This window comes from Oncorhynchus mykiss, chromosome 10, assembly GCF_013265735.2.
Source record: "Oncorhynchus mykiss isolate Arlee chromosome 10, USDA_OmykA_1.1, whole genome shotgun sequence".
Taxonomy (NCBI): Eukaryota; Metazoa; Chordata; class Actinopteri; order Salmoniformes; family Salmonidae; genus Oncorhynchus; species Oncorhynchus mykiss.
Genome location: NC_048574.1, coordinates 87,508,315 through 87,531,764, shown reverse-complemented (window position 1 = coordinate 87,531,764; position 23,450 = coordinate 87,508,315). Strand labels below are relative to the sequence as shown.

Below are 23,450 nucleotides of genomic sequence, written 5' to 3'. Positions count from 1 at the left end.
TAAAACATACCAGTGTTATACATCGGCTTAAAGATTATCTTCTTGTTAATCCAACCATGTTCTCAGATTTCAAAAAGGCTTTACGGCGAAAGCATACCATGCGATAATCTGAGAACAGCGCCCAGCAGACAAATCATTACAAACATTTACCAGCCAAGTAGAAGAGTTACAAAAGTCAGAAATTGTGATAAAATTAATCACTTACCTTTGATGATCTTCATATGGTTGCACTCACAAGACTCCCACTCTGGGACACTGCAGTGTCCACTCATTCAGAGTGACCTTACTCCCTCATTTTTCAGAATACAAGCCTGAAACAATTTCTAAAGACTGTTGACATCTAGTGGAAGCCATAGGAACTGCAATCTGGAGTCCTAAATCAATGGAATCTGTAAAGGCAGTCAATGGAAAACTACTAACATAAAACATAAAACAGAGGGGAGATTACCAGTTAGATATTGATCGTGTATTTCAGAGGGGAGATTACCAGTTAGATATTGATTGTGTATTTCAGAGGGAACAGTACCAGTTAGATATTGATCGTGTATTTCAGAGGGGAGATTACCAGTTAGATATTGATCGTGTATTTCAGAGGGAACAGTACCAGTTAGATATTGATCGTGTTTTTCAGAGGGAGATTACTCGTAAACTGACGTTCCCTAAGCAGCCCACCAACCCTTTCCTGGAGATGGTGAAGTTCCTGTTGGAACGCATCGCTCCCGTCCACATCGACTCCGAGGCCATCAGGTAAATAAATGGTGTGTGTGTGTGTTATATGTGATGTCTCTCTGCTCTGGTCTAGCTGCTGAATAAGAGGTTATATGTGATGTCTCTCTGCTCTGGTCTAGCTGTTGAATAAGAGGTTATATCATGTTATATGTGATGTCTCTCTGCTCTGGTCTAGCTGCTGAATAAGAGGTTATATGTGATGTCTCTCTGCTCTGGTCTAGCTGCTGAATAAGAGGTTATATGTGATGTCTCTCTGCTCTGGTCTAGCTGCTGAATAAGAGGTTATATGTGATGTCTCTCTGCTCTGGTCTAGCTGCTGAATAAGAGGTTATATGTGATGTCTCTCTGCTCTGGTCTAGCTGTTGAATAGAGGTTATATGTGATGTCTCTCTGCTCTGGTCTAGCTGCTGAATAAGAGGTTATATGTGATGTCTCTCTGCTCTGGTCTAGCTGCTGAATAAGAGGTTATATGTGATGTCTCTCTGCTCTGGTCTAGCTGTTGAATAAGAGGTTATATGTGATGTCTCTCTGCTCTGGTCTAGCTGCTGAATAAGAGGTTATATGTGATGTCTCTCTGCTCTGGTCTAGCTGCTGAATAAGAGGTTATATGTGATGTCTCTCTGCTCTGGTCTAGCTGTTGAATAAGAGGTTATATCATGTTATATGTGATATCTCTCTGCTCTGGTCTAGCTGCTGAATAAGAGGTTATATGTGATGTCTCTCTGCTCTGGTCTAGCTGTTGAATAAGAGGTTATATAATGTTATATGTGATATCTCTCTGCTCTGGTCTAGCTGCTGAATAAGAGGTTATATGTGATGTCTCTCTGCTCTGGTCTAGCTGTTGAATAAGAGGTTATATGTGATGTCTCTCTGCTCTGGTCTAGCTGCTGAATAAGAGGTTATATGTGATGTCTCTCTGCTCTGGTCTAGCTGCTGAATAAGAGGTTATATGTGATGTCTCCTCTGCTCTGGTCTAGCTGCTGAATAAGAGGTTATATAATGTTATATGTGATATCTCTCTGCTCTGGTCTAGCTGCTGAATAAGAGGTTATATGTGATGTCTCTCTGCTCTGGTCTAGCTGTTGAATAAGAGGTTATATCATGTTATATGTGATATCTCTCTGCTCTGGTCTAGCTGCTGAATAAGAGGTTATATGTGATGTCTCTCTGCTCTGGTCTAGCTGTTGAATAAGAGGTTATATAATGTTATATGTGATATCTCTCTGCTCTGGTCTAGCTGCTGAATAAGAGGTTATATGTGATGTCTCTCTGCTCTGGTCTAGCTGCTGAATAAGAGGTTATATCATGTTATATGTGATGTCTCTCTGCTCTGGTCTAGCTGTTGAATAAGAGGTTATATGTGATGTCTCTCTGCTCTGGTCTAGCTGCTGAATAAGAGGTTATATCATGTTATATGTGATGTCTCTCTGCTCTGGTCTAGCTGTTGAATAAGAGGTTATATGTGATGTCTCTCTGCTCTGGTCTAGCTGCTGAATAAGAGGTTATATGTGATGTCTCTCTGCTCTGGTCTAGCTGCTGAATAAGAGGTTATATGTGATGTCTCTCTGCTCTGGTCTAGCTGCTGAATAAGAGGTTATATCATGTTATATGTGATGTCTCTCTGCTCTGGTCTAGCTGTTGAATAAGAGGTTATATCATGTTATATGTGATGTCTCTCTGCTCTGGTCTAGCTGTTGAATAAGAGGTTATATCATGTTATATGTGATGTCTCTCTGCTCTGGTCTAGCTGCTGAATAAGAGGTTATATCATGTTATATGTGATGTCTCTCTGCTCTGGTCTAGCTGTTGAATAAGAGGTTATATCATGTTATATGTGATGTCTCTCTGCTCAGTGCTCTGGTCTAGCTGTTGAATAAGAGGTTATATGTGATGTCTCTCTGCTCAGTGCTCTGGTCTAGCTGCTGAATAAGAGGTTATATGTGATGTCTCTCTGCTCTGGTCTAGCTGTTGAATAAGAGGTTATATGTGATGTCTCTCTGCTCTGGTCTAGCTGTTGAATAAGAGGTTATATGTGATGTCTCTCTGCTCTGGTCTAGCTGCTGAATAAGAGGTTATATGTGGTGTCTCTCTGCTCTGGTCTAGCTGTTGAATAAGAGGTTATATGTGATGTCTCTCTGCTCTGGTCTAGCTGCTGAATAAGAGGTTATATCATGTTATATGTGATGTCTCTCTGCTCTGGTCTAGCTGCTGAATAAGAGGTTATATCATGTTATATGTGATGTCTCTCTGCTCAGTGCTCTGGTCAAGCTGCTGAATAAGTCTATTGAGGGAACGGCTGATGATGATGAGGAAGGTGTCACACCAGACACCGCCATCCGCTCTGGACTGGAACTACTGAAGGTATGGATGGAGGGATGAGGAGAGAGGGAGGGAGGGAGGGGACGAGGGGAGGGAGGGAGGGGACGAGGAGAGGGAGGGAGGGGACGAGGAGAGGGAGGGAGGGGACGAGGAGAGGGAGGGAGGGAGGGGACGAGGAGAGGGAGGGAGGGAGGGGACGAGGGGAGGGGGGGGACTGGTGGATGAATGGACAGATTAATAACTTTTGCTTGTCTTTCTCCTCCTCTTCCTTGTCTTCCACCTCTCCTCTCTTCTCTCCTCCTCTTCCTTGTCTTCCTCCTTCTCCTTCTCCTCGTCCTTTCCTCCTCCTCCTCTTCCTCCTCTCCTCCAGGTTCTGTCCTTCACCCACCCCACAGCGTTCCACTCTGCTGAGACGTATGAGTCTCTGCTTCAGTGTCTGAAGATGGAGGATGACAAGGTGGCCGAGGCGGCCATTCAGATCTTCAGGAACACGGGACAGAAAATAGAGACCGAGCTACAGCAGATACGATCGTAAGAGAGGGAGGGAGAGAGGGAGGGAGGGAGAGACCGGGAGGGGGGGAGAGACAGGGAGGGGGAGGGAGGCAGAGAGGGAGGGAGGGAGGGAGAGACTGGGTGGATAGCTAATGCATGGGGTAAAGGGTCCATGACTGTAGTCAGTCTGTTAACCTCCTCTCCTTCCTCCCTGTAGTCAGTCTGTTAACCTCCTCTCCTCCCTGTAGTCAGTCTGTTAACCTCCTTTCCTTCCTCCCTGTAGTCAGTCTGTTAACCTCCTCTCCTTCCTCCCTGTAGTCAGTCTGTTAACCTCCTCTCCTTCCTCCCTGTAGTCAGTCTGTTAACCTCCTCTCCTCCCTCCCTGTAGTCAGTCTGTTAACCTCCTCTCCTCCTCCCTGTAGTCAGTCTGTTAACCTCCTCTCCTTCCTCCCTGTAGTCAGTCTGTTAACCTCCTCTCCTCCCTCCCTGTAGTCAGTCTGTTAACCTCCTCTCCTTCCTCCCTGTAGTCAGTCTGTTAACCTCCTCTCCTTCCTCCCTGTAGTCAGTCTGTTAACCTCCTCTCCTCCCTCCCTGTAGTCAGTCTGTCAACCTCCTCTCCTCCCTCCCTGTAGTCAGTCTGTTAACCTCCTCTCCTCCCTCCCTGTAGTCAGTCTGTCAACCTCCTCTCCTCCCTCCCTGTAGTCAGTCTGTTAACCTCCTCTCCTCCCTCCCTGTAGTCAGTCTGTTAACCTCCTCTCCTCCTCCCTGTAGTCAGTCTGTTAACCTCCTCTCCTCCCTCCCTGTAGTCAGTCTGTTAACCTCCTCTCCTCCCTCCCTGTAGTCAGTCTGTTAACCTCCTCTCCTCCCTCCCTGTAGTCAGTCTGTTAACCTCCTCTCCTTCCTCCCTGTAGTCAGTCTGTTAACCTCCTCTCCTTCCTCCCTGTAGTCAGTCTGTTAACCTCCTCTCCTCCCTCCCTGTAGTCAGTCTGTTAACCTCCTCTCCTCCCTCCCTGTAGTCAGTCTGTTAACCTCCTCTCCTTCCTCCCTGTAGTCAGTCTGTTAACCTCCTCTCCTCCCTCCCTGTAGTCAGTCTGTTAACCTCCTCTCCTTCCTCCCTGTAGTCAGTCTGTCAACCTCCTCTCCTCCCTCCCTGTAGTCAGTCTGTCAACCTCCTCTCCTCCTCCCTGTAGTCAGTCTGTTAACCTCCTCTCCTTCCTCCCTGTAGTCAGTCTGTTAACCTCCTCTCCTCCCTCCCTGTAGTCAGTCTGTTAACCTCCTCCCTCCCTGTAGTCAGTCTGTTAACCTCTTCTCCTTCCTCCCTGTAGTCAGTCTGTCAACCTCCTCTCCTTCCTCCCTGTAGTCAGTCTGTCAACCTCCTCTCCTTCCTCCCTGTAGTCAGTCTGTTAACCTCCTCTCCTCCCTCCCTGTAGTCAGTCTGTCAACCTCCTCTCCTTCCTCCCTGTAGTCAGTCTGTTAACCTCCTCTCCTTCCTCCCTGTAGTCAGTCTGTTAACCTCCTCTCCTCCCTGTAGTCAGTCTGTTAACCTCCTCTCCTCCCCCCAGGACCCTGATCCCAGTCCTTCATCAGAAGGCTAAACGTGGGACCCCCCACCAGGCCAAACAGGCTGTCCACTGTATCCACGCCATCTTCTGTAACAAGGAGGTCCAGCTGGCGCAGATATTTGAGGTAACACACACACACACACACACAGAGATAGAGTAGGGCTTTGCTGTTAGGTGATACTAAAGTGCCAATACAAAATATATTGATTATTAGATAAATATTCACCCTCCCGGAGTCAATACATGTTAAGATACGATCAAATCACGATCCAATCAATAGAGTCCATCTTTAATTATATGAGCCTCACCATGGCCCTGTGACTCTCGGATCAATTCAGTGTCTATAAATGAATTCTCTGAGAGAGGAGTATCCCATAGCCAGATAGCATTAGCTATAAATTATCATTCAGTTTGGTCTCCTAAACGAAGTTCTTATCTCGTTCTTGGTACCACATAGTACCAAAACATTACCTCATCCAATGGCATACATCAATTGTCAATTCTAGATACTCCTCAAATACACCCCCTCCTGGATCTGAAAAGACACTGAGCCTCCTAGGTCCTAGGTCATATACTAGGTCAAGATAAGGGCAACCTCAGAGGAGACATACAACAGTGAGCCTCTTAGGTCCTAGGTCATATACTAGGTCAAGATAAGGGCAACCTCAGAGGAGACATACAACACTGAGCCTCTTAGGTCCTAGGTCATATACTAGATCAAGATAAGGACAACCTCAGAGGAGACATACAATAAGTGAGCCTCCTAGGTCCTAGGTCATATACTAGATCAAGATAAGGGCAACCTCAGAGGAGACATACAACACTGAGCCTCCTAGGTCCTAGGTCATATACTAGGTCAAGATAAGGGCAACCTCAGAGGAGACATACAACAGTGAGCCTCCTAGGTCATATACTAGGTCAAGATAAGGGCAACCTCAGAGGGGACATACAATAGTGAGCCTCCTAGGTCATATACTAGGTCAAGATAAGGGCAACCTCAGAGGAGACATACAATAGTGAGTCTCTTAGGTCCTAGGTCATATACTAGGTCAAGATACGGGCAACCTCAGAGGAGACCTACAATAGTTAGACACATTCCCAGAAGAAGACAAGCCTGACCTCTCCTCTCTCTGGGGCCCCTAGTGACTAAACCCGAGCAGAGAAGAAGGGATAACTGCCAACAGTATTATCCAAAACATCCTAATGACAAATATCCCACATATTCAATATTATATAAATAAAACATCTTATTTATCAATCACTAATTCTGATTCTGCTCCAACAGTCTCTAAGAGCTTTTAAACACCTGGATTGTAAATGATTAGCCCATGTATAATTCTTCAAGCTCTGTCCAGATGTTGGGGATCATGGCTAGACGGCCAACAGTCTCTAAGAGCTTTTAAACACCTGGATTGTAAATGATTAGCCCATGTATAATTCTTCAAGCTCTGTCCAGATGTTGGGGGATCATGGCTAGACGGCCAACAGTCTCTAAGAGCTTTAAACACCTGGATTGTAAATGATTAGCCCATGTATAATTCTTCAAGCTCTGTCCAGATGTTGGGGATCATGGCTAGACGGTTATTTAAGTCTTTCCATAGATCAAACGGGTCAAAACTGTAACTCGGCAACTCAGGAACATTCAGTGTCTTATTGCTAAGCAACTCCAGTGTAGAATTGGTTTTGTAAGTTATTGTCCTGCTGAAAGGTGAATTCCTCTCCCAGTGTCTGGTGAGAGAGCAGACGGAACCAGGTTTTCCTCTAGGATTTTGCCTGTTCTTAGCTCTGTTCTCTTTATTTTCATCCTGAAAAACTCCCCAGTATTTGCTGATGACAAGCATACCCATGCCATGATGCAGCCACCACCATGCTTAAAAATATGGAGGCAGTTACTCAGTGATGTGTTGGAAACCCCCTCTCTCCTCTCCCCCAGCCACTTTCTCTCTCCCCATCTCTCCTCTCCCCCAGCCTCCCCCTCTCTCCTCTCCCCCAGCCTCTCTCTCTCCCCCAGCCTCTCTCCTCTCCCCCAGCCTCTCTCTCTCCCCCAGCCTCTGTGGTGGCTGCATCATGGTATCGGCAAGGACTAGGGAGTTGTTCAGGATAAAAAGATACTGGATGGAGCTGAGAAACGGCAAAATCCTAGAGGAAAACTTGGTTCTGCTCTCGCCCCCTCTCTCCTCTCCCCCAGCCTCTCTCTCCCCCTCTCTCCTCTCCCCCAGCCTCTCTCTCTCTAACCACCTCTCTCCTCTCCCCCAGCCTCTCTCTCTCTAACCACCTCTCTCCTCTCCCCCAGCCTCTCTCTCGTAGTCTGAACGCTGACGTCCCAGAACAGTTGATAACCCCCCTGGTCAGTCTGGGTCATATCTCTCTACTGGCTCCAGATCAGTTTGCCTCCCCCATGAAGGCCATCGTGGCCAACTTCATCGTCAAGGACCTGCTCATGAATGACAGGGTGGGTTTTGGGAGCGAAGACACACACACATTGATCATGAATACACAAAAATACACACACACTAATTATTAATACACGCACTGACACACACACACACACACACACACTGACACACATAAATCCATGTATCTACACACCGATGCTAGTGCTTGGGTCACCTAAAGACACACAGGGATTGTAAAGAGTGTGTCTCCAGTCTGTAGGAAACAAAAATGGGAAGCTGTGGACATCTGACGAAGAAGTCTCTCCTGAGGTGCTGGCTAAGGTAACTACACTCTATACATATCTCTCCTGAGGTAACTACACTCTATACATATCTCTCCTGAGGTAACTACACTCTACATATCTCTCCTGAGGTAACTACACTCTACATATCTCTCCTCCTGAGGTAACTACACTCTATACATATCTCTCCTCCTGAGGTAACTACACTCTATACATATCTCTCCTCCTGAGGTAACTACACTCTATACAAATCTCTCCTAAGGTAACTACACTCTATACACATCTCTCCTCCTGAGGTAACTACATTCTATACATATCTCTCCTCCTGAGGTAACTACATTCTATACATATCTCTCCTCCTGAGGTAACTACACTCTATACATATTTCTCCTCCTGAGGTAACTACATTCTATACATATCTCTCCTCCTGAGGTAACTACATTCTATACATATCTCTCCTGAGGTAACTACACTCTATACATATCTCTCCTCCTGAGGTAACTACACTCTATACACATCTCTCCTGAGGTAACTACACTCCACATATCTCTCCTGAGGTAACTACACTCTATACATATCTCTCCTGAGGTAACTACACTCTATACATATCTCTCCTGAGGTAACTACACTCTATACATATCTCTCCTGAGGTAACTACACTCCACATATCTCTCCTGAGGTAACTACACTCTATACATATCTCTCCTGAGGTAACTACACTCTATACATATCTCTCCTGAGGTAACTACACTCTATACATATCTCTCCTGAGGTAACTACACTCTATACATATCTCTCCTGAGGTAACTACACTCTATACATATCTCTCCTCCTGAGGTAACTACACTCTATACATATCTCTCCTCCTGAGGTAACTACACTCCACATATCTCTCCTGAGGTAACTACACTCTATACACATCTCTCCTGAGGTAACTACACTCCACATATCTCTCCTGAGGTAACTACACTCTATACACATCTCTCCTGAGGTAACTACACTCTATACATATCTCTCCTGAGGTAACTACACTCTATACATATCTCTCCTGAGGTAACTACACTCCACATATCTCTCCTGAGGTAACTACACTCTATACACATCTCTCCTGAGGTAACTACACTCTATACACATCTCTCCTGAGGTAACTACACTCTATACATATCTCTCCTGAGGTAACTACACTCTATCCATATCTCTCCTGAGGTAACTACACTCCACATATCTCTCCTGAGGTAACTACACTCTATACACATCTCTCCTGAGGTAACTACACTCTATACATATCTCTCCTGAGGTAACTACACTCTATACATATCTCTCCTGAGGTAACTACACTCTATACATATCTCTCCTGAGGTAACTACACTCTACATATCTCTCCTGAGGTAACTACACTCTATACATATCTCTCCTGAGGTAACTACACTCTATACATATCTCTCCTCTCTCTTTCTGTCCCTCGCTCTCCTCCGCCTCTCTCTGTCCCTCGCTCTCCTCCGCCTCTCTCTCTTTCTGTCCCTCGCTCTCCTCCTCTCTCTTTCTGTCCCTCGCTCTCCTCCTCTCTCTTTCTGTCCCTCGCTCTCCTCCTCTCTCTTTCTGTCCCTCGCTCTCCTCCGCCTCTCTTTCTGTCCCTCGCTCTCCTCTCTTTCTGTCCCTCGCTCTCCTCTCTTTCTGTCCCTCGCTCTCCTCTCTTTCTGTCCCTCGCTCTCCTCTCTCTTTCTGTCCCTCGCTCTCCTCTCTCTTTCTGTTCCTCGCTCTCCTCCGCCTCTCTTTCTGTCCCTCGCTCTCCTCCTCCTCTCTCTTTCTGTCCCTCGCTCTCCTCCTCCTCTCTCTTTCTGTCCCTCGCTCTCCTCCTCTCTCTTTCTGTCCCTCGCTCTCCTCCTCTCTCTTTCTGTCTCTCGCTCTCCTCCGCCTCTCCCTTTCTGTCTCTCGCTCTCCTCCTCCTCTCTCTTTCTGTCCCTCGCTCTCCTCCTCTCTTTTTCTGTCCCTCGCTCTCCTCCTCTCTCTTTCTGTCTCTCGCTCTCCTCCTCCTCTCTCTTTCTGTCCCTCGCTCTCCTCCGCTTCTCTCTCTTTCTGTCCCTCGCTCCCCTCCTCTCTTTCTGTCCCTCGCTCTCCTCCGCTTCTCTGTTTCTGTCCCTCGCTCTCCTCCTCTCTTTCTGTCCCTCGCTGTCCTCCGCTTCTCTGTTTCTGTCCCTCGCTCTCCTCCTCTCTTTCTGTCCCTCGCTGTCCTCCGCTTCTCTCTTTCTGTCCCTCGCTCTCCTCTCTCTTTCTGTCCCTCGCTCTCCTCCTCTCTCTTTCTGTCCCTCGCTCTCCTCCTCTCTCTTTCTGTCCCTCGCTCTCCTCCTCTCTCTTTCTGTCCCTCGCTCTCCTCCTCTCTCTTTCTGTCCCTCGCTCTCCTCCTCTCTCTTTCTGTCCCTCGCTCTCCTCCTCTCTCTTTCTGTCCCTCGCTTCTTTCCTCCGCCTCTCTACATTACATTTGAGTCATTCAGCAGATGTTTTTATGTGACTTACAGTAGTGAGGTCATACATTTGACAAAATACTTTCCCCCCCACACTGGTCCACAGTTTGACTCAAACCTACAGCCCTGGCAATTTCAAGCACTATGCTCTACAAACTGAGTTACACTCTCCTCTCCGTTTCTCTGTCCTCCCCCTCTCCCTTTCTCTCCTCCCCAGGAGTAGAATGCTGTTGGAAGTATAATGTGTGATCTCTCCGTCTCTCCTCCCCAGGTGCAGGCCATTAAGCTGTTGGTGCGTTGGCTCCTCGGTATGAAGAACAACCAGTCTAAATCGGCCAACTCCACCCTCCGACTGCTGTCCGCCATGCTGGTCTCAGAGGGAGACCTCACAGAACAGAAGAAGATCAGGTATGTAGAGGTCAGAGGTCAGCCATGCTGGTCTCAGAGGGAGACCTCACAGAACAGAAGAAGATCAGGTATGTAGAGGTCAGAGGTCAGCCATGCTGGTCTCAGAGGGAGACCTCTGGGTCAGGTGTTGAAGGTTAGGGATTAGAGGTCGTTGGTTAAGCGGTCAGGCTAACTGCGTTTTGGGTGGGGATAGGTTACAAAATAGTAATTCATGCTCATTACTCACATCTCTTCCTCCTCCTCTTCCTCCCGCAGTAAGTCAGACATGTCTCGTCTGCGTCTGGCAGCAGGAGGAGCCATCATGAAGCTGGCCCAGGAACCGGTTTACCATGACATCATCACACCGGAACAGTTCCAGCTCTGTGGGCTGGTTATCAACGTAAGACTGTGTGTCGGGGTGGGACTTTAAGGGAACGTTTCTGTCAGGGTGGGACTTTAGGAAACGTTTCTCTCAGACTGTCGGTCAGGGTGGGACTTTAGGACAAGTTTCTGTCAGGGTGGGACTTTAGGAAACGTTTCTGTCAGGGTGGGACTTTAGGAAACGTTTCTGTCAGACTGTCTGTCAGGGTGGGACTTTAGGACACGTTTCTGTCAGGGTGGGACTTTAGGAAACGTTTCTGTCAGACTGTCTGTCAGGGTGGGACTTTAGGACACGTTTCTGTCAGGGTGGGACTTTAGGAAACGTTTCTGTCAGGGTGGGACTTTAGGAAACGTTTCTGTCAGTGTGGGACTTTAGGACATGTTTCTGTCAGGGTGGGACTTTAGGAAACGTTTCTGTCAGGGTGGGACTTTAGGAAACGTTTCTGTCGGTGTGGGACTGTAGGACACGTTTCTGTCAGGGTGGGACTATAGGACACGTTTCTGTCAGGGTGGGACTTTAGGACACGTTTCTGTCAGGTGGGACTTTAGGAAACGTTTCTGTCAGGGTGGGACTTTAGGAAACGTTTCTGTAAGACTGTGTCAGGGTGGGACTTTAGGACACGTTTCTGTCAGGGTGGGACTTTAGGAAACGTTTCTGTCAGGGTGGGACTTTAGGACACGTTTCTGTCAGGGTGGGACTTTAGGACACGTTTCTGTCAGGGTGGGACTTTAGGACACGTTTCTGTCAGGGTGGGACTTTAGGAAACGTTTCTGTAAGACTGTCAGGGTGGGACTTTAGGACACGTTTCTGTCAGGGTGGGACTTTAGGAAACGTTTCTGTAAGACTGTCAGGGTGGGACTTTAGGAAACGTTTCTGTCAGGGTGGGACTTTAGGAAACGTTTCTGTTGAAGTGTTCTGTCCTTGTTGTTGAAGTGTTCTGTCCTTGAAGTGTTCTGTCCTTGAAGTGTTCTGTCCTTGAAGTGTTCTGTCCTTGTTGTTGCAGTGTTCTGTCCTTGAAGTGTTCTGTCCTTGTTGTTGAAGTGTTCTGTGGTCTCCTGTAGGATGAGTGTTACCAGGTGCGTCAGATCTTTGCCCAGAAGTTACACCTGGCTCTGGTCAAGCTGCTCCTCCCGTTAGAGTACCTGGCCGTCTTCTCGCTGTGTGCCAAAGACCCGGTCAAGGAGAGGAGGGCCCACGCCAGACAGTGTCTGCTCAAGAACATCAGTATCAGACGGGAATTCATCAACAACAACCCCCTGGCCCACGGTTAGTGAACCGGACCGTAACAACAACCCTCTGACCCACGGTTAGTGAACCGGACCGTAACAACAACCCTCTGACCCACGGTTAGTGGACCGTAACAACAACCCCCTGACCCACGGTTAGTGGACCGGACCGTAACAACAACCCCCTGACCCACGGTTAGTGAACCGGACCGTAACAACAACCCTCTGACCCACGGTTAGTGGACCGTAACAACAACCCCCTGACCCACGGTTAGTGGACCGGACCGTAACAACAACCCCCTGACCCACGGTTAGTGAACCGGACCGTAACAACAACCCCCTGACCCACGGTTAGTGAACCGTAACAACAACCCCCTGACCCACGGTTAGTGGACCGGACTGTAACAACAACCCCCTGACCCACGGTTAGTGGACCGGACTGTAACAACAACCCCCTGACCCACGGTTAGTGGACCGTAACAACAACCCCCTGGCCCACGGTTAGTGGACCGGACTGTAACAACAACCCCCTGACCCACGGTTAGTGGACCGTAACAACAACCCCCTGGCCCACGGTTAGTGGACCGTAACAACAACCCCCTGACCCACGGTTAGTGGACCGGACTGTAACAACAACCCTCTGGCCCACGGTTAGTGAACCGGACCGTAACAACAACCCCCTGACCCACGGTTAGTGAACCGTAACAACAACCCTCTGGCCCACGGTTAGTGAACCGTAACAACAACCCCCTGACCCACGGTTAGTGGACCGTAACAACAACCCCCTGACCCACGGTTAGTGGACCGTAACAACAACCCCCTGGCCCACGGTTAGTGAACCGGACTGTAACAACAACCCCCTGGCCCACGGTTAGTGAACCGGACCGTAACAACAACCCCCTGACCCACGGTTAGTGAACCGGACCGTAACAACAACCCCCTGGCCCACGGTTAGTGAACCGGACCGTAACAACAACCCCCTGGCCCACGGTTAGTGAACCGGACCGTAACAACAACCCCCTGGCCCACGGTTAGTGAACCGGACCGTAACAACAACCCCCTGGCCCACGGTTAGTGGACCGGACCGTAACAACAATCCCCTGACCCACGGTTAGTGAACCGGACCGTAACAACTGGTGATCACCAGGACACGACTCAACCCCACTGTTAATACATCAGGACACGACTCAACCCCACTGTTAATACATCAGGACACGACTCAACCCCACTGTTAATGCATCAGGACACGACTCAACCCCACTGTTAATACATCAGGACACGACTCAACCCCACGACTCAACCCCACTGTTAACACATCAGGACACGACTCAACCCCACTGTTAATACATCAGCACACGACTCAACCCCACTGTTAATACATCAGGACACGACTCAACCCCACGACTCAACCCCACTGTTAATACATCAGGACACGACTCAACCCCACGACTCAACCCCACTGTTATCACATCAGGACACGACTCAACCCCACTGTTATTACATCAGGACACGACTCAACCCCACTGTTAATACATCAGGACATGACTCAACCCCACTGTTAATACATCAGGACACGACTCTACCCCACTGTTAATGCATCAGGACACGACTCAACCCCACTGTTAATACATCAGGACACGACTCAACCCCACTGTTAATGCATCAGGACACGACTCAACCCCACTGTTAATACATCAGGACACGACTCAACCCCACTGTTAATACATCAGGACACGACTCAACCCCACTGTTAATACATCAGGACACGACTCAACCCCACGACTCAACCCCACTGTTAACACATCAGGACACGACTCAACCCCACTGTTAATACATCAGGACACGACTCAACCCCACTGTTAATACATCAGGACACGACTCAACCCCACGACTCAACCCCACTGTTAATACATCAGGACACGACTCAACCCCACTGTTAATACATCAGGACACGACTCAACCCCACGACTCAACCCCACTGTTAATACATCAGGACACGACTCAACCCCACGACTCAACCCCACTGTTAATATATCAGGACACGACTCAACCCCACTGTTAATACATCAGGACACGACTCAACCCCACGACTCAACCCCACTGTTAATACATCAGGACACGACTCAACCCCACGACTCAACCCCACTGTTAATACATCAGGACACGACTCAACCCCACGACTCAACCCCACTGTTAATACATCAGGACACGACTCAACCCCACGACTCAACCCCACTGTTAATACATCAGGACACGACTCAACCCCACGACTCAACCCCACTGTTAATACATCAGGACACGACTCAACCCCACTGTTAATACATCAGGACACGACTCAACCCCACTGTTAATACATCAGGACACGACTCAACCCCACTGTTAATACATCAGGACACGACTCAACCCCACTGTTAATACATCAGGACACGACTCAACCCCACTGTTAATACATCAGGACACGACTCAACCCCACTGTTAATGCATCAGGACACGACTCAACCCCACTGTTAATACATCAGGACACGACTCAACCCCACTGTTAATACATCAGGACAGAAATCTTACTAAGTCCCTCCTCCCCCCTCTCTTCTCCTCCTTTCCCCTCTCTCCCCCTCTCCTCCCTCTCCCTCCTCCCCTCCTCGCTCCTTCTCCCTCCTCCCCTCCTCTCCTCCCTCTCCCTCCTCTCCTCCCTCTCCCTCCTCCACTCCTCTCTCCCTCCTCCCCTCCTTTCTCCTTCTCCCTCCTCCACTCTCCTCTCCCCTCCTTCTCCCTCCTCCCCTCTCCCCGGCCCTTCTCCCTACACCCCTCTCCTCCTTTCTCCTCCTTCTCCCTCCTCCCCTTCTCCCTCCTCCCCTCCTCTCCTCCTCCCTCCTCCCCTCCTCTCCTCCTTCTCCCTCCTCCCATCCTCTCCTCCTTCTCCCTCCTCCCCTCCTCTCTCCTTCTTCCTCCCCTCCTTTCTCCTTCTCCCTCCTCCCCTCTCCCCTCTCTCCTTCACCCTCCTCCCCTCTCTCCTTCACCCTCCTCCCCTCTCCCCTTTCTCCTTCACCCTCCTCTCTCCTCCTCTCTCCTCTCCCCCTCTTCTCTCCCCCTCTCCTCCGCTCTCCTTCTCCTCCCTCGTCTCCTCTCTCCTCCCCTCCCTCGTCTCCTCTCTCCTCCCCTCCCTCGTCTCCTCTCTCCTCCTCTCCCCTCTCCTCCTCTCCCCCTCTCCTCCTCTCCCCTCTCCTCCTCTCCCCCTCTCCTCCTCTCTCCCCCTCTCCTCCTCTCCCCTCTCCTCCTCCCTCTCCCTCTCTCCCCCTCTCTCCTCCTCTCTCCCCTCCTCTCCTCTCTCCCTCTCCTCTCCTCCTCTCCCCCTCTCCTCTTCTCCTTCTATAGATAAGATGATGTCTCTCCTACCAGAGTATGTGGTTCCTTATATGATCCACCTGTTGGCTCATGACCCAGACTTCACCAAGCCACAGGACTTTGAACAGCTCCGAGACCTCAAGGAGTGAGTGTGTACACACACACACACACACACACACACACACACACACACACACACACACACACACACATACGCGAACAAACATCACCTCTCCTCTTCATCTCTCCTAAACCAGACAGTACATGGCCTCTCCTCTTCATCTCTCCTAAACCAGACAGTACATGGCCTCTCCTCTTCATCTCCTAAATCAGACAGTACATGGCCTCTCCTCTTCATCTCTCCTAAATCAGACAGTACACGGCCTCTCTTCTTCATCTCTCCTCAATCAGACAGTACATGGCCTCTCCTCTTCATCTCTCCTAAATCAGACAGTACATGGCCTCTCCTCTTCATCTCTCCTCAATCAGACAGTACATGCCTCTCCTCTTCATCTCTCCTAAATCAGACAGTACATGGCCTCTCCTCTTCATCTCTCCTAAACCAGACAGTACATGGCCTCTCCTCTTCATCTCTCCTCAATCAGACAGTACATGCCTCTCCTCTTCATCTCTCCTAAATCAGACAGTACATGGCCTCTCCTCTTCATCTCTCCTAAACCAGACAGTACATGGCCTCTCCTCTTCATCTCTCCTAAACCAGACAGTACATGGCCTCTCCTCTTCATCTCTCCTCAATCAGACAGTACATGCCTCTCCTCTTCATCTCTCCTAAATCAGACAGTACATGGCCTCTCCTCTTCATCTCTCCTAAACCAGACAGTACATGGCCTCTCCTCTTCATCTCTCCTAAACCAGACAGTACATGGCCTCTCCTCTTCATCTCTCCTAAACCAGACAGTACATGGCCTCTCCTCTTCATCTCTCCTCAATCAGACAGTACACGGCCTCTCCTCTTCATCTCTCCTAAACCAGACAGTACATGGCCTCTCCTCTTCATCTCCTAAATCAGACAGTACATGGCCTCTCCTCTTCATCTCTCCTAAATCAGACAGTACATGCCTCTCCTCTTCATCTCTCCTAAATCAGACAGTACACGGCCTCTCCTCTTCATCTCTCCTCAATCAGACAGTACATGGCCTCTCCTCTTCATCCCTCCTAAATCAGACAGTACACGGCCTCTCCTCTTCATCTCTCCTCAATCAGACAGTACATGGCCTCTCCTCTTCATCCCTCCTAAATCAGACAGTACATGGTCTCTCCTAAATCAGACAGTACATGGCCTCTCCTCTTCATCTCTCCTCAATCAGACAGTACATGGCCTCTCTTCTTCATCTCTCCTAAATCAGACAGTACACGGCCTCTCCTCTTCATCTCTCCTCAATCAGACAGTACATGGTCTCTCCTAAATCAGACAGTACATGGCCTCTCCTCTTCATCTCTCCTAAATCAGACAGTACATGGCCTCTCCTCTTCATCTCTCCTCAATCAGACAGTACATGGCCTCTCTTCTTCATCTCTCCTAAATCAGACAGTACACGGCCTCTCCTCTTCATCTCTCCTCAATCAGACAGTACATGGTCTCTCCTAAATCAGACAGTACATGGCCTCTCCTCTTCATCTCTCCTAAATCAGACAGTACACGGCCTCTCCTCTTCATCTCTCCTCAATCAGACAGTACATGGTCTCTCCTAAATCAGACAGTACATGGCCTCTCCTCTTCATCTCTCCTAAATCAGACAGTACATGGCCTCTCTTCTTCATCTCTCCTCAATCAGACAGTACATGGCCTCTCCTCTTCATCTCTCCTAAACCAGACAGTACATGGCCTCTCCTCTTCATCTCCTAAATCAGACAGTACATGGCCTCTCCTCTTCATCTCCTAAATCAGACAGTACATGGCCTCTCCTCTTCATCTCTCCTAAATCAGACAGTACATGCCTCTCCTCTTCATCTCTCCTAAATCAGACAGTACACGGCCTCTCCTCTTCATCTCTCCTAAACCAGACTTACACACACGAACACAGACAGCTTGAGTATTTCTGATGTGTGTGTGTGTGTGTGTGTGTGTGTGTGTGTGTGTGTGTGTAGGTGCCTGTGGTTCATGCTAGAGGTGTTGATGGTGCAGAATGAGAACAACAGTCACGCCTTCCTGAGGAAAATGGTGGAGAACATCAAGCAGACCAAAGACGCACAGTGTCCTGATGACCCGAAGGCTAACGAGGTACACACACACACACACACACACACAGTGTCCTGATGACCCGAAGGCTAACGAGGTACACACACACACACACACACACAGTGTCCTGATGACCCGAAGGCTAACGAGGTACACACACACACACACACAGTGTCCTGATGACCCAAAGGCTAACGAGGTACACACACACACACACACACACACAGTGTCCTGATGACCCAAAGGCTAACGAGGTACACACACACACACACACACAGTGTCCTGATGACCCGAAGGCTAACGAGGTACACACACACACACACACACACACACACACACACAGTGTCCTGACGATCCGAAGGCTAACGAGGTACACACACACACACACCTGGAGTTGATGTTATGTTATGGAGGTTAACGGACTATAGACCCATTCAGCCAGTATGTTAACTGACTATAGACCCATTCAGCCAGTATGTTAACTGACTATAGACCCATTCAGCCAGTATGTTGACTGACTATAGACCCATTCAGCCAGTATGTTAACGGACTATAGACCCATTCAGCCAGTATGTTAACTGACTATAGACCCATTCAGCCAGTATGTTAACTGACTATAGACCCATTCAGCCAGTATGTTAACTGACTATAGACCCATTCAGCCAGTATGTTAACTATAGACCCATTCAGCCAGTATGTTAACTGACTAGAGACCCATTCAGCCAGTATGTTAACTGACTGTAGACCCATTCAGCCAGTATGTTAACTGACTATAGACCCATTCAGCCAGTATGTTAACTGACTATAGACCCATTCAGCCAGTATGTTAACTGACTATAGACCCATTCAGCCAGTATGTTAACTGACTATAGACCCATTCAGCCAGTATGTTAACTGACTATAGACCCATTCAGCCAGTATGTTAACTGACTATAGACCCATTCAGCCAGTATGTTAACTGACTATAGACCCATTCAGCCAGTATGTTAACTGACTATAGACCCATTCAGCCAGTATGTTAACTGACTATAGACCCATTCAGCCAGTATGTTAACTATAGACCCATTCAGCCAGTATGTTAACTGACTATAGACCCATTCAGCCAGTATGTTAACTGACTATAGACCCATTCAGCCAGTATGTTAACTGACTATAGACCCATTCAGCCAGTATGTTAACTGACTATAGACCCATTCAGCCAGTATGTTAACTGACTATAGACCCATTCAGCCAGTATGTTAACTGACTATAGACCCATTCAGCCAGTATGTTAACTGACTATAGACCCATTCAGCCAGTATGTTAACTATAGACCCATTCAGCCAGTATGTTAACTGACTATAGACCCATTCAGCCAGTATGTTAACTATAGACCCATTCAGCCAGTATGTTAACTGACTATAGACCCATTCAGCCAGTATGTTAACTGACTATAGACCCATTCAGCCAGTATGTTAACTGACTATAGACCCATTCAGCCAGTATGTTAACTGACTATAGACCCATTCAGCCAGTATGTTAACTGACTATAGACCCATTCAGCCAGTATGTTAACTGACTATAGACCCATTCAGCCAGTATGTTAACTATAGACCCATTCAGCCAGTATGTTAACTGACTAGAGACCCATTCAGCCAGTATGTTAACTGACTAGAGACCCATTCAGCCAGTATGTTAACTGACTATAGACCCATTCAGCCAGTATGTTAACTGACTATAGACCCATTCAGCCAGTATGTTAACTGACTATAGACCCATTCAGCCAGTATGTTAACTGACTATAGACCCATTCAGCCAGTATGTTAACTGACTAGAGACCCATTCAGCCAGTATGTTAACTAACTATAGACCCATTCAGCCAGTATGTTAACTGACTATAGACCCATTCAGCCAGTATGTTAACTATAGACCCATTCAGCCAGTATGTTAACTGACTATAGACCCATTCAGCCAGTATGTTAACTGACTATAGACCCATTCAGCCAGTATGTTAACTGACTATAGACCCATTCAGCCAGTATGTTAACTGACTATAGACCCATTCAGCCAGTATGTTAACTGACTATAGACCCACTCAGCCAGTATGTTAACTGACTATAGACCCATTCAGCCAGTATGTTAACTGACTATAGACCCATTCAGCCAGTATGTTAACTGACTATAGACCCATTCAGCCAGTATGTTGACTGACTATAGACCCATTCAGCCCGTATGTTAACTGACTATAGACCCATTCAGCCAGTATGTTAACTGACTATAGACCCATTCAGCCAGTATGTTAACTGACTATAGACCCATTCAGCCAGTATGTTAACTGACTATAGACCCATTCAGCCAGTATGTTAACTGACTATAGACCCATTTGGCCAGTATGTTAACTGACTATAGACCCATTCAGCCAGTATGTTAACTGACTATAGACCCATTCAGCCAGTATGTTAACTGACTATAGACCCATTCAGCCAGTATGTTAACTGACTAGAGACCCATTCAGCCAGTATGTTAACTGACTATAGACCCATTCAGCCAGTATGTTAACTGACTATAGACCCATTCAGCCAGTATGTTAACTGACTATAGACCCATTCAGCCAGTATGTTAACTGACTAGAGACCCATTCAGCCAGTATGTTAACTATAGACCCATTCAGCCAGTATGTTAACTGACTAGAGACCCATTCGGCCAGTATGTTAACTGACTATAGACCCATTCAGCCAGTATGTTAACGGACTATAGACCCATTCAGCCAGTATGTTAACTGACTATAGACCCATTCAGCCAGTATGTTAACTGACTAGAGACCCATTCAGCCAGTATTTTAACTGACTAGAGACCCATTCAGCCAGTATGTTAACTGACTATAGACCCATTCAGCCAGTATGTTAACTGACTATAGACCCATTCAGCCAGTATGTTAACTGACTAGAGACCCATTCAGCCAGTATGTTAACTGACTAGAGACCCATTCGGCCAGTATGTTAACTGACTATAGACCCATTCAGCCAGTATGTTAACGGACTATAGACCCATTCAGCCAGTATGTTAACTGACTATAGACCCATTCAGCCAGTATGTTAACTGACTAGAGACCCATTCAGCCAGTATTTTAACTGACTAGAGACCCATTCAGCCAGTATGTTAACTGACTATAGACCCATTCAGCCAGTATGTTAACTGACTATAGACCCATTCAGCCAGTATGTTAACTGACTAGAGACCCATTCAGCCAGTATGTTAACTATAGACCCATTCAGCCAGTATGTTAACTGACTAGAGACCCATTCAGCCAGTATGTTAACTGACTAGAGACCCATTCAGCCAGTATGTTAACTATAGACCCATTCAGCCAGTATGTTAACTGACTAGAGACCCATTCAGCCAGTATGTTAACTGACTATAGACCCATTCAGCCAGTATGTTAACTGACTATAGACCCATTCAGCCAGTATGTTGACTGACTATAGACCCATTCAGCCAGTATGTTAACTGACTATAGACCCATTCAGCCAGTATGTTAACTGACTATAGACCCATTCAGCCAGTATGTTAACTGACTATAGACCCATTCAGCCAGTATGTTAACTGACTATAGACCCATTCAGCCAGTATGTTAACTGACTATAGACCCATTCAGCCAGTATGTTAACTGACTAGAGACCCATTCAGCCAGTATGTTAACTATAGACCCATTCAGCCAGTATGTTAACTGACTAGAGACCCATTCAGCCAGTATGTTAACTGACTAGAGACCCATTCAGCCAGTATGTTAACTGACTAGAGACCCATTCAGCCAGTATGTTAACTATAGACCCATTCAGCCAGTATGTTAACTGACTAGAGACCCATTCAGCCAGTATGTTAACTGACTATAGACCCATTCAGCCAGTATGTTAACTGACTAGAGACCCATTCAGCCAGTATGTTAACTATAGACCCATTCAGCCAGTATGTTAACTGACTAGAGACCCATTCAGCCAGTATGTTAACTGACTAGAGACCCATTCAGCCAGTATGTTAACTGACTATAGACCCATTCAGCCAGTATGTTAACGGACTATAGACCCATTCAGCCAGTATGTTAACTGACTAGAGACCCATTCAGCCAGTATGTTAACTGACTAGAGACCCATTCAGCCAGTATGTTAACTATAGACCCATTCAGCCAGTATGTTAACTGACTATAGACCCATTCAGCCAGTATGTTAACTGACTAGAGACCCATTCAGCCAGTATGTTAACTGACTAGAGACCCATTCAGCCAGTATGTTAACTGACTAGAGACCCATTCAGCCAGTATGTTAACTGACTATAGACCCATTCAGCCAGTATGTTAACTGACTATAGACCGATTCAGCCAGTATGTTAACTGACTATAGACCCATTCAGCCAGTATGTTAACTGACTATAGACCCATTCAGCCAGTATGTTAACTATAGACCCATTCAGCCAGTATGTTAACTGACTAGAGACCCATTCGGCCAGTATGTTAACTGACTATAGACCCATTCAGCCAGTATGTTAACGGACTATAGACCCATTCAGCCAGTATGTTAACTGACTATAGACCCATTCAGCCAGTATGTTAACTGACTAGAGACCCATTCAGCCAGTATTTTAACTGACTAGAGACCCATTCAGCCAGTATGTTAACTGACTATAGACCCATTCAGCCAGTATGTTAACTATAGACCCATTCAGCCAGTATGTTAACTGACTATAGACCCATTCAGCCAGTATGTTAACTGACTATAGACCCATTCAGCCAGTATGTTAACTGACTAGAGACCCATTCAGCCAGTATGTTAACTATAGACCCATTCAGCCAGTATGTTAACTGACTATAGACCCATTCAGCCAGTATGTTAACTGACTATAGACCCATTCAGCCAGTATGTTAACTGACTATAGACCCATTCAGCCAGTATGTTAACTGACTATAGACCCATTCAGCCAGTATGTTAATGGACTATAGACCCATTCAGCCAGTATGTTAACGGACTATAGACCCATTCAGCCAGTATGTTAACTGACTATAGACCCATTTGGCCAGTATGTTAACTGACTATAGACCCATTCAGCCAGTATGTTAACTGACTATAGACCCATTCAGCCAGTATGTTAACTGACTATAGACCCATTCAGCCAGTATGTTAACTGACTATAGACCCATTCAGCCAGTATGTTAACTGACTATAGACCCATTTGGCCAGTATGTTAACTGACTATAGACCCATTCAGCCAGTATGTTAACTGACTATAGACCCATTCAGCCAGTATGTTAACTGACTAGAGACCCATTCAGCCAGTATGTTAACTGACTATAGACCCATTCAGCCAGTATGTTAACTGACTAGAGACCCATTCAGCCAGTATGTTAACTGACTATAGACCCATTCAGCCAGTATGTTAACTGACTAGAGACCCATTCAGCCAGTATGTTAACTGACTATAGACCCATTCAGCCAGTATGTTAACTGACTATAGACCCATTTGGCCAGTATGTTAACTGACTATAGACCCATTCAGCCAGTATGTTAACTGACTATAGACCCATTCAGCCAGTATGTTAACTGACTATAGACCCATTCAGCCAGTATGTTAACTGACTATAGACCCATTTGGCCAGTATGTTAACTGACTATAGACCCATTCAGCCAGTATGTTAACTGACT

At 47.2% G+C, this 23,450-nt stretch overlaps 1 protein-coding gene across 8 annotated transcripts in view; it reads left to right on the top strand.

The window, feature by feature from the left end:
• Positions 1-23,450, top strand: part of LOC110512929 (sister chromatid cohesion protein PDS5 homolog A-like) — a 98,163-nt gene that overhangs the window by 41,227 nt on the left and 33,486 nt on the right. For all 8 annotated transcript variants that reach the window (XM_036934432.1, XM_036934426.1, XM_036934427.1 and 5 more), the window contains 11 exons: positions 632-747; positions 2,985-3,090; positions 3,419-3,579; positions 5,103-5,226; positions 7,396-7,554; positions 7,751-7,819; positions 10,513-10,649; positions 10,905-11,028; positions 12,072-12,276; positions 15,609-15,723; positions 17,688-17,820. In XM_036934432.1, the coding sequence (XP_036790327.1) occupies positions 632-747; positions 2,985-3,090; positions 3,419-3,579; positions 5,103-5,226; positions 7,396-7,554; positions 7,751-7,819; positions 10,513-10,649; positions 10,905-11,028; positions 12,072-12,276; positions 15,609-15,723; positions 17,688-17,820 (1,449 nt within the window). The remainder of the gene's footprint in view (positions 1-631; positions 748-2,984; positions 3,091-3,418; positions 3,580-5,102; positions 5,227-7,395; positions 7,555-7,750; positions 7,820-10,512; positions 10,650-10,904; positions 11,029-12,071; positions 12,277-15,608; positions 15,724-17,687; positions 17,821-23,450) is intronic.